A 12,269-nucleotide genomic window follows, 5' to 3' on the forward strand; every position below is an offset into this window, starting at 1 on the left:
AAGAAGCTGTTCTGTTCGTCGATGCGGTTGGCTGGCATGACGTCAGATCCGGGTCAGGCGGACCATGGGCCGGTCCGACCAGAAGCAGATTGGCCGGCCCATGAACCGGGATTTTGCAGGCCGGATTAATCTCGCAAAACAGGCCAGTTTGACACAAAATAGTCCTGACGCCGTCCACAGGGAGTGGCTCTGTTTCTTTTGAATCCTTCGTTTCTCATATGAAAATGAATGGACTTTTACGAAATATCTGCATATTTTTTTATAGAATTGGAAATAATTGGCACATGTTAATAGTCCTCCAGAAGCTGATCTCCTTCATTAGTAGCGAAAATGTTAATATCTCCAAAGGGAGAGGATGATTTTTACCCTCACGAGGCACCAGCAGGTCTACAGGTAAAATTAGAGTAACATCAATTTAAGGGAGTTCACCAAAGACCGAACACAAGATATTTTTTATTGAAATATGCAACAAACATTAAAAAAAAGTTGTTCCTTTTCAAACATGTAGAGGAAAAACTTAATGTTCAAAACCAAGTGTATCCAACATAGGGCATAACCACTGTCGGGTTCATAAACCCAGGGTCCCTCATGTACTTGATTTCCAGCAAAAGCTCGGCCCGGCAGACGACGTTGCGAACGACGCGTAACTTCTGAGCCGGCCCAAAAACCTAACGACGGGCCAGAAGGACAATCCCGTCTCCGACCGGAAGGCCTGGCCAAAGAAGAGCGGCGCTCACTTCCGACTCCGGCCCGCCTCTCCGACCGGAAGGCCTGGCCAAGGAGGAAACGACGCTCGCTTCGGTCGACTCCGACTCTGGCCCGCCTCTCCGACCGGAAGGCCTGGCCGAGAAGGGATGACACTCGCCTCCGACTCCGACGCTCGCTTCCGACTCCAGCCTGCCTCTCCAACCGGAGGGCCTGGCCAAGGAGGAACGACGCTCGCTTCTGACTCCGGCCCGCTTCTCCGACCGGAAGGCCTGGCCGAGAAGGGGCGACGCTTGCCTCCGACTCCGACTCGCTTCTCCGACCGAGAGTACATCGAACCTCCGCTTACAGCTCTTCTCCGCCTAGAAGGCCGGAGCCGACTAGGGAACAACCGATCGGGAACGCCCGCTCGGTGAAGACCCGGGAAATGAACATAGCAAGTAAGGCGGGGCGCTCCAATCAAACCGCAATATCAAGGGTCGTACCCTGCGCACCTGTAGGACAGTACTGTCAGGCCGTGCCAAAAAGATGCACCGCAACCTTCCAGACATGTCAGGACATAAACAATGTTGTGGGCGTCGATATTTATCCTACAGTATGGTAGGCATCGACATCTGTCATACCAGAAGAAGACGGTGGAACCAACCACATGCATCTAAACACCAACAGTGTTATGGGCACCGACAAATCGCCTTGTACCTGACGACGTGGGCAACAAGACTAGATAGCACACACACACTCTTTCTCTCACACTCTCTCTCGTAAGGCCGTCCCCTACATCTATAAAAGGGGATGCGTTCTCTCCAAAAGAGGGACGATTCAATCGATTCACGAACGAGTCAAACGACCATCCAACGATTCCAACGAACAAGAGACGTTCGAACACTTAGCGCACATCGGAGCTCTCGCCGCTCTCGGCCCTTCGGTCCAGAGTCTGATCGGACCTCTGATACCCCCATCTTTCTCCCTCTTGTTTGTAACCCCACAGCAAACTTCGAGTACCTGGGCTCAGGAATAAAGTCACCGACCGACAGAAACTGGACGTAGGGCACGTTGCCAGAACCAGTATAAACCCTGTGTCATTGAGTGCTAGGCCATATCCGATCACAACGTACGATAAAACTACAAATATTTACGTGTTGGTCACTTTCTGCACCGACAACCACTACTACAGGAATCAATTTGCGCAGCGTGGCCAAAATACGCTCCGTGGCGGGCACCTCTTTTGCCCGCCACGGTTAACCGATGGCCGGCCAGCGAGGCCGGCCACCGGGGCGCCCGCTGCGGGAAATTGGTTTACCGCGGCGGGCAACCTTACCTGCCCGCCGCAGGAAATAGTTATTTACCGTGGCGGGCGGTATGAATCGCCCGCCGCGGTTAATATGGTTTACCATGGCGGGCTCTTTAAACTGCCCGCCGCGGTAAAGAGTTGATTTACCGAGGCGGCCGTTTTATGTTGCCCGCTGCGGTAAAGCCTGTACAAATACAGAGCACAGACCCTCCATCTTCTCCACGGGTCTTCCTCTCTCAAAACTCATGGGGGGAGGCTTTGCCCTAAAATTTGAGGAAACTTTTGATTTGAGTTGAAGGGCTTGGATTTGAGGGAGGAGGACATCATAAGAGGTTCATAAAGGCTCTCCCTCTCTCCTTCCATCCTCTCTCTCTATTTCCATCACCTAGAGTTCTCTTTAGATCTAGATCTAGATCTAGATCAATTTTAATGGAAAAAATGATGTCATGTATTTCTTTAACTTTAGATTCATCATAGATGCATGCTTCATCTTTCACATCGTCATTTCCTCTCTTTTTCATGATTTTGGACGTAAAAATCATCAATTTCTCCTAATTCTTCTTTATTTAATGTTGATTGTGATGGATAATGTTCGCAGATATGATGGATAGATCAGAATGGATGTACCGGATCGATAGATTGAATGATCCGCGGTACCTCTTTAAATTAAGGAAGTTTATTGCGGTTGGTAAAGCTCACCGTGAGAGACTGAAGCGGATGACAACCATATGTCCATGTTCTCGTTGCAAGAACCTGAAAGCCCACCGAGACAGCGAGGTGCAAACTCATTTGATCATGTATGGTTTCGTCGAGGGCTACACAGTCTGGACATTTCACGGTGAAAGAGTTGGTGCGAGTGGCGGTGCATCTAGAGTGAGCTCTTCGACGCCAACGACGACAGCACCATCAGTGAATAAAGATCCTTCCGCAGCAGCTGCGCCAGCCGACAGTGACAACAGTTGTCGTGATTACATCACGGTGGATGATCTAATGCAAGACATGGCCGACGAAGCCGGCGACAGTGGTGATGGTCAAGATACTGTGAGCCAACCCAAGGATGTGCAGCTTGTTGAAGATCTAGTCAAACACTTCGATGAAGACGACATTGTGTTGGGTTGCCTAAAGTGGTTGGAGAATTTCAGAGAGTTGAAATAGGCGGCAGTTGATCCTCTCTATAAGGATGGCGGCGATTGTCCAAAGGAGTGCACGGCGCTCTGTTTTAACCTCCATATGTTGATGTTGAAGGCTCGTCATGGTTGGTCTGACACTAGCTTCAATGAGTTGTTAAGCCACTACCAATGACCCAGATATGGTGTCGATGAGGTCACAGATGCTTCACTAGGCTGGCATGGCCGTGCCTCAAGTTCCACAAGGGCAGACACAAGGGCAACCACTGCCGATGATCGAGGATCGCCCAAGGCACCCCGTCGACGACATCCGACAACCCATGCGCGTCCACCTCAACATCCCGTTCGGCAGGGCGAAAAAGTTGACCGTGGGTGAGGGTTACATGCACCCCAAAGAAGATATCAAAGATCTCAACCAAGATCAGATCCCTGCCAACTATGCTACCATGATACTTACATGGTATGCGACCCAATATGAAGAATTTGAAATGGAATATCCAACTGCACAAGGGGTAATGATCCTTGGAGCTGCCATTGGTTCCGAAGTCCCGTGGAACAAGGATGACATAGAGATCATTCTCTCGACGCCGACTTCTATGCCGATGGCGACACCAGCATCACAACCATCCGTTGCTGGATCTTGTCCCCCCGATGATGCAGATCACGGCGACGGCGATGACGAAGGCAATGGCGGGGATGACAAGGGAAGGAAGTCACCCCGAGGCACAAGCCCTCACCCTCGTTCTCCTCCTCCAACAACAAGTCCACCTCCACCTCCCGATAGTCCGTCTAAGGGCACAAGCAAAGGACCGGGAGGCATGGAGGAACCGGGGGCAAAGACACCGCCTGCTGCCATTACGAGCACAAGCCACTGTCCTCCACCGCCGACGAAGACTAAAGGCGACCAAGGGCATCTCACATACTCACTTGAGTTCGAAAGGTATGGTAGCGGCGAGCATAATTTGCTAATAACTTTTCTTTGCCATAATATGGTACTAACATTTCTATCCCAGGCCGAGATCACCTTTCCATCTATTTCCTGAATCGGATGACTGCCCCGACCATTACGAGCATGGGAAGTTCATGATAACCAAGGCCCAGCTCGTCGACGAGGAAAGGTGGGAGACAAGAAGGTTTCATCTCTGGTACATGGAAGCGGCAAAAGCTGGCCTACATGGTTTTCTAGTCAAGGTTGTGGCAGAGTACTTCCACTTGCCTGGCAACGATGTAGAACTCCCCATGGACTTCCACGACATGTACAGACTACTACGGGAACAAGACCTTGACATCGCCCAAGTCACCTTGTTCTCTATGTAAGTGATGAATTGCGAGTTTCACATATCACCTGCCTTTGAATCGGTCAAGACTACTTATATATGCCACGATGGCTTGTCCTTGCAGGTTGATGGCCTATATATCCAAGAAACTAAAACTTGATGTTATCTATCTATCTCCAATGCATATTGCTCAAAGAGTCATCATTGGTTACCACCTAGATGACAATCATCCAACCATGAAAGACTTGACCAAGCGACAGAGAGAGGCGCACAGGAAGAAACTGATGGACAATGAAAAGTTGAACATTTCAAGGTACATACTAGGAGCAATGAAGATCAGGAGAAATGGGTGTATCGTAGCTGCCTACCACTTTGGGTAAGTCGAAGACATGCCTGTAGAGATAAGTGGGTAGCTAGCTAGTATTATTATTTCTCGTCGTAACCTGTATTTTGTTTCAATGGCGCAGCCAAGGCCTCGAGGGTCACTGGGTTGCATTTATCATCTACCCTCAGGATGACAGGGCCTGCGTATTTGATTCGTTGAGAATGCCAAACTTAAAAGGGTACAAGGCCTTTGAAGATTGCCTCAGAGTGTAAGTGACTGAACTGTCTTCTCATATGCGTTCTAATGTCCTACCTAATAGTAGTATATTTCGTATAGCGCTTATAAGGAGTACGTGAAGGATCCTGAATGCTATGATTGAAGAACAGAGAATTTTAAGGCTAAGCATAAGAACCGCATCAAAATCAGACGCAACTTTCCGGTAAGTATTTGAAAGGTTTAATTGTGCTTTCTGTTCATAAGCGTTCTAATACCTGTATTCTAATGCTTGTGTATCGATCATGCAGTATGCCAAACAACCGGTAGGATCACAAACCTGTGGCTTCTACGTCTGTGAGTACCTGAGGGAGTGCAAGCAGTACAACAGCAGTTGGAGGGTACTCAAGAATGGATTAAACTGGTAGAGAGACGTGTAGAGCACCCAACACTCCTTCAAGCAGACAAAGGCGGACATATGTAAGTTTGTCTTAGACAAATGCGTGCTTAAAGGGAGCACATTCTTTAATGAGAATAGCCAGCTAGCGATTTTATCGGAGTACGAGAGGCTGAGGAAATGACCCACGATGATGCGTCCGCAAAATTACTCCTTAGGGCATGTATAACGACTTTAATATGTAAATGTAATGAATTAACGATGACAAGAACGACTAAGTGCATGTATATATATGCATATTATCTCATGTGTAATGTCTGCATACTTTTTAAGTTTAATCTGTGAAATCTGGATGTGATTTGAATTTGAATTTGAATTTAATTATATGCCTGCTGTATTTTTTTAATTCAGGAAATAATTTACCGAGGCGGGTAAATAATAATGCCCGCCACGGCTAACGAACATAACCGCGGCGGGTCACGAAAGGTGTCCGCCGTGGTAAAATAATTTACCACGGTGGGTGGTTCAACGTGACCGCCGTGGTAAAAGTATATTTACCGCGGCGGGCACGTTACACCTCCCGCCGCGGTAAATCGGTTAACCGCGACGGGCAAAGCCGCCCGCCGCGGTTAAGCCACGATTTACCGTGGCCTCTAGGCCATAGCGGACGGCTTTGCCCGCCGCAGAAAATCAAAAACGCCCGCCTCCATTAAAGTTTATGTAGTAGTGAACCACTTTTACTCAAGTCCCATAATACATAATACAAGACGTGTTCTCTCTAGACGCGCGTATATCGATGCAGTAGTGCTAGTGTTGAGAGAAAGAATTAAATATGTTCCTTTGTCTTTGAACTAGAAATAGTTACGTCCTATATATATATATATATATATACAATATATTAGGACAGTGGTGGTATTTAAGAATTCACGGGACTAGGCACTTACTTTGTATATCGTGCTTGGAAACAAATAACGGGATTTCTAAATATCTCTCAGCAGTTTTTTTTTTTCTATTATCTTCCACTTTTGTATGGTGGAGATGTTTGGTACGATTTGTGCTCAGTCAAGTAACATTTCCCCTTTGCTTTCTGTGTGTGGGCCATTCTCTGTGTGTGTGTTTTTTTTGTAAAATTATCCCGTTGCTTTTGTATTAAAAATATTATCCCGCTGCCTCATTTCAATTTGGGACTGACTGTTCTCCGTGTTGTTGACGGTGGGCGTGACCTTGCCGGCGGCGGCGGCGGCGGCTTTGTCCGCAGTGGCGGCGACCGCGTGTAGCTGGCTGTCGCATCTACCCGGTCCTCCCTGCTACGCGCGCCTCGACGCACTGCTCTCGAGCTCTCCCTCCCGTGCCTCAGTTGTTCGTACTCCGCCCTAGTCTGTCGCTGTCTTTGTGTCATGCTGCGGTCACCCTCGTCGCCTCCTCGTCCGCCCGCAGGTGAGTCTTCTTGTCTCCCTCCCTCCTCCTCTATCGCATCTGTCTCCCCAAACATCAGTGGGCATGGTGGGCGTCGATTGCGCGGCACCAACGGCTGTCTAGAGGCAAGCGAAGGGAGGAGGTGGGCACGAATCGGGCTGTTTAGTTTCCGCCGCCGAGGATGCCGCATAGGAATCCCAGCAGGGGGTCAAGCGGTGGAACTGGTGGTACCTGCGGTAGAAGCAGGGGCTCACGGTCAGGTTCCTGTCACCACCAGGGTGATCCCCTTCCCTCTGACGCCGGTCTGGATGAAGTTTGGCAGACGCTGCTGCTGATGTTCTTTTGGATTTTTTGGCAAGTGTAGTCGTGTAGTGCCAGTTTATTGTTCGAGGTTCAGTGTTTTAGTTTACCCTGATTTGTTTGTCCCTGATGTTGATGATTGCTATCCGTGCTGAAAATATGTCTTCTTCAGGGCAATCTAGGAGGCATCCTTCAGAGTGGTTGGAGTGTTTTTATTATTTCCAAAAGGCTTGTTGCTGGAGACGCCTTCATTTTCCTCAGGTCTGTTGTGTTTCCTGCCTGCCCAGCATGAAAGCAATTCCCGATCTGTGGTTCAGTTTTAGTTTTTTTTTCAGTATTTGTTTTGTTCAAGTTCGCTTTGTTGTATTTTAGGTGAAATTGGGGTTTGTTGTTTGTGATTCGATTTGTTGTTGTATGTGTTAATTTTCAGATGCTGATTAGTGTCGATGGTCATTGTGATTGTGTGGATTGTGCTTCAGAAAGAATCTCCTAGTCGGTTGTTGCACTAGGTTTTGAGTTTTAGGTTTAGTGTGTTTTTGCTAGTAGCAGTCTATGGTTCATTTTTAGTATTTCTTTTTTTTTTCTTTCGTTTCAGTTTTTGAGCACTAGTTTTTTTTGTAATGTAGTAATGTGATTCATCCCTTTAATGTTCATTGTTTCAGATTTCAGTTTTTTAGTTTTTCTATTTTCAGCCTAGAATATTTAATTTATTGTTTTCATGTTTTTTTGGCTAGTAGGAGTCCGTAGTTCAGTTTTAGTATTTCTTTTTTTCTTCAGTTTCAGTCACTAAGCACTAGTTTTTTTTGTAATGTAGTAATGTGATTCACGTAGCCCCATCCCACGCCTCCGTCAGCTTGTAGTGAGCGTGAGCTACTGCTAGCATCCATTCAGTCTTCATCTGTGTTTCCTTTGAATTTTTTGTCTCCATTATTTTGCTCAGTCTGCAGTAATTTTCTTGCTGTCCAATCCTTCTTCCTACTGCAGTTGAAAGTTACAGGCTTCACTGGCCGTGGCACACCAGCAACAATTCACAATGGCAACTTATTGTTTGCTAGGAGATTACTTTACGAAGTTTTTTTTTTCTAAGAGATTACTTATTGTTTCATTGCTTAACTACTATAATGGCAACTTAACTACTAAGAACTGAAATAGGTTCTTGGTAATGTATACTGTGAACACCCTGAATGGAATGTACCTATACTGTTGTGTTGTTTGCTTTTTTTGTTCATTATGATCAGAGGAAATCTATAGACAAGCTGACATATATTGCTGTGCTTAATCTGCTAGCAGTTTTGCAGGTAGTAAATGCTGAAGAAGTGCTGTCACTTATAAAAGCGATAATTTGTCGGCTGTCACTTAACTGAACCAAATGATGTGCCGGTTCTGGACTAGAACTAAGCTTATATTGCCAACCCAATGTACCAGTGGAGTGTTGAAATCCAGACTTTATGTGTCCTCTGCCAGCCAAGTGTTTCATGTGTCATGGTTGATTGTTTATGAATAGTGGTATGATCAACTATAGATCCCAGTTTAGCCGACAGTTGGATCGAGTTCCATGGAATCTTTATAATCAATAGCATAGGTGGAATAAAATAAAGTTTGATAAATTAGTTTTACTGAACCTGCTTCACCATAGGACCTGTCTGGATTGGAGTTATTTCACTAGGAAGTTTTAGATCTAGTTAATCTGAACTAATTACTAAAATTTTCAATGAATAATACCCTTATCCAAACATCCCCTTACTTATTTCCTTATATTGTTCTGAAGACTGCAGAATACATGCTCATAGCTTTGGCATATTGTATTTGTTCTACACCTATTGTCTGGTTAGTGAAATCTGACGGACTCATCGCATTTAATATGGTTTTCACCCACCTTATAATTCATAAGAAAATTGTTAAAGGAATTTTTATGTAAGCTAAATTTTGTTGTTGGTTTCTGCTTTCTATATTGGAAATTGTTCAATTGACCCAAAGCTTTTGCCTTTGGGTCATGAAGAATTTGCCCCTCTAGTTGTTCTCCTATTTTCTGCTCAACTGTTTAGATTAAACCTTCAACTGTATTTAGTGGCACTGATTGACCATCCATAATCTCTAGGTTGTTGAGAGTGGTGGCAAGAACATAGAGATTGCAGTGATGACACACAAGGATACGGACTCGAAGAGGCTGAGATCGACGAGTATGTTGCAGAGATTGAAGCAGAGAAGGCCACTGCCGAGGCTGCAAAGAAGGGTGCGCCAAAGGAGAACTGATTCAGCACAAGTTTAGATCATGCTCTTGTTCCACAGCATGTATTACAATCACTTCTTTTGCTGTTTGGATACAGGCTGACATATGTCTTATCTGCTAGCAACGCTTAATCTGCTAGCAGTTTTGCAACTAGTAAATGCAAACCATATATTGCTGTGCTGTACCTATACTGTCACACACACACTTTCCTATAATTCGTGATTTAGAAAGGCATAATATTTTAATGTTAATGTGAAATCACCCATAGAGCACTGTGCTGTGCCTATATTGCCTCACTTTCCTCCTCACTGAGATAGTTGTCATCAGTTATCTTCATTTTTTAATTGACCTATCTGTGTACTATTTTCTGCAGACGCGTTCTGGAAGTTTGAAGATGATAAAGAGAATTTGCTTGTGCAGTATGAACTGCAGAGTTAGTAGTAGATAGCTAGTTTTCTTCAGTTTTGTTTTATGAGTTTGCTGCTCTGACATGCTGCCTTTTAACAGGGAAGGAGAAGGCTGCCCTGTTCGGCTTACCTAGAAACCGGCCTGTTCGGCTTGTTTTTTCAGCCGGAACAGTGTTTTTCTCTCACAACAATTCAGCCAGAACAGTGTCTTTCAGCCAGTTTCAGCCAAGTTTCAGCAAGCCGAACGGGGTATCTAAACTTGAGAAAACATTTTAAGAGAAGATAGCACTCTGATTATGTGTGCATAGCAAACTCATTATGTGTTATAATTTCTGTTCGCCTTGAATTATCCTGCATATTTCCTGATTATGTTTTCTAAATTTTGATACGAGCTGCTGCGAGATGGCTGATGGTGGTGGAGCTGCTGTGAAGCCACAAGTACCGCAAAACCATAGAAATCCTTTTTCTGATCAGAGCTGTTGTTTTTTGAATAATACTAACTGCATGTGCAAATATTTTCTACAATAGAACTCGTTGATTAAAACATAATGTCAAAGATATTGGTTTTCTTGTTATTTCTTTGACCTGTGACTGTTTTGGCAAATTGAATGCTTATTAGAGGTTTCAGTGAATCTACATATCTGTATATATGGCTGAGCTGGGATTTTTTGTTTACCTTGCTTTGATGATTTTCTCCCGGCTTTTGTAATGTTGATGCCTGTGTTTGGATCCCTGTTCTTGGTGACCCAATTGGATCCAGTGAACCTGCATATCTTGATGCTAGTGTTTTGAAAATTGTAATGTTGTTGTTGGGGTGGACTGGTTTTGATGGGTTACCTGCGTTGCATGTTGCTCTTTTGCTTCTGATCTGGGTGTTAATTTCAAGTTTGGTCTTGCTTTTGCTTTGGTCCTCATCGGCTTTCTCTGTCTTCTACGATGCCGCCGCCGCGGCCATCGACGTGCGTTGCGGCGAATGTGTGGGCGCTGGTTTTCTTTCTTGTCCGTCAAGTAGATGCATGTACCTGTGTTGTTGTTTGTCTCCTGGTTATGTGCTGTCATTCGGTTGTTTTTTCTTTTTCCTGTCAATTATTTTGTGGAAGATAACAGCTGTAAAAATCTTCCAGAAGATAACAACCATAAATATCTTCCAGAAGCTTAGTCCTGTGATGTACATGTGCTGTTTTCTGTTTTTTTGGTTGTGGTGTATCATGTTACGTGGCAATTGCTCATTTGTTGAAAATGTGGAAGACAACAATCAACAAAATCTTCCAGGAGATGTGTAGTCAGGTACACCAGAAAAAACACAGGCACAAGCCTACCAGGTTTCTCTGCTCTGTTTCTCCACCCACCAACCCCCAGAAAAAACACAGGCTCATGGCTGGCTCGACTCGGCTCAGCTTGGCTCATTATGATAACGAGCCGAGCCGAGCCAAAATTTTAGCTCGTTAGCTATAACGAGCCAACTTGAGCCAGCTCGCGAGCTAAACGAGCCAAGCTTCCAGAAAAAAAATATCATTTAAGGTTGTTAGATGCATGAATACTATAGTATTTTATTATACTTGTATATATATTAGCACATATTAATTTTTTATTCGATTTAAGGTTGTTAGATGTATTTTTTTTATATTATTATTATTCTCAAACTTTAGATAAATACAAATGTTATATTTTGTGTATTTTTTTATACCTGGCTCGCGAGTTTAACGAGTCAGCTTGAGCTTTTAACGAGCCGAGCCGAGCTGGCTTTCTGGCTCGTTAGGATAACGAGCCGAGCCGAGCTAGCTCGTTATCTTAATGAGCCAGAACGAGACGAGCCGAAACGAGCCGAGCCGGCTCGTTATGCAGCCTTAGGCACCCCCATTGGACACTCCCATCGCACCACGCTTCCTGCTACATCGCGCTTCTCGCTACCAATTCCACCACCAAATGCCAAGGACGACGTTTCTTTCCTCCAGCATCCTGTTCTTCTTCTTCCTCTCCCTTTTCTTCCCTCTTCTACTTTCTCCTCCCACTTTGCTAACTCTACGGAGCTACAGCGTGTAGGGGGGCTTAAGCCCCTACGCTGGATCGGCCCCTACCCAATGCAGAACCTGGCAAAGCGCAAAGCGTGCACGAGGGTGAAGCTAGGATAAACAATCGCTGGGATCAGTAACTTATGTTGCCACAATATATATAATATCATGCATAGCATCAAATTAATAAAATAACAATGATATATTCTGCCAAAATGAGCTTCCACACCGGTAGTTACCTTCTACATTTCCCTCTATGGCCACGATCTTTTATCTTGTGAAAGCGAGAACTATCAGATCATCGATTAGAATTGTGGCTAGAAATCCTTGTTCTACAAAGCATATGATACAATCATTCGTAAATCCATCTTTAGTGTGATTTCTCAATATTGTCTTCATAAATTTTATTGCTAGAAAGCAACTCTCCATAGATGCAATGGTGATAGGAAGGACTAGTACTAGCTTAAGAATCCAATAGAGACCAAAGGAAAAGCAAAATGTTTTTTTTAACCACCATCATTCTAGCAAGCTCAGAAATAGTGTTCAAGTTGGCAAATCTTTCATCAGCC

The 12,269-nt window shown here is 44.9% G+C and overlaps 1 protein-coding gene across 4 annotated transcripts; it reads left to right on the top strand.

The window, feature by feature from the left end:
* Nucleotides 1-6,443: 6,443 nt before the first annotated feature.
* Nucleotides 6,444-10,856, top strand: LOC136501392 (uncharacterized). Of its 4 annotated transcripts, XM_066496908.1 has the most exons (6): nt 6,444-6,772; nt 7,224-7,312; nt 9,150-9,284; nt 9,655-9,714; nt 9,789-9,937; nt 10,091-10,856. In XM_066496908.1, exons 1-6 carry the CDS (start codon nt 6,733-6,735, stop codon nt 10,116-10,118), a joined length of 501 nt encoding a protein of 166 aa, XP_066353005.1. In that variant the 5' UTR covers nt 6,444-6,732; the 3' UTR covers nt 10,119-10,856. The 4 variants fall into 4 exon arrangements, 2 of the variants coding, with proteins under 2 accessions (XP_066353005.1, XP_066353004.1); XR_010770253.1 differs by having other exon boundaries at nt 9,150-9,343; nt 9,789-10,853; XM_066496907.1 differs by having other exon boundaries at nt 9,789-10,852.
* The last annotated feature ends 1,413 nt before the right edge of the window (nt 10,857-12,269 follow it).

Source organism: Miscanthus floridulus, chromosome 13 (assembly GCF_019320115.1).
Source record: "Miscanthus floridulus cultivar M001 chromosome 13, ASM1932011v1, whole genome shotgun sequence".
In the NCBI taxonomy this organism is placed as follows: Eukaryota; Viridiplantae; Streptophyta; class Magnoliopsida; order Poales; family Poaceae; genus Miscanthus; species Miscanthus floridulus.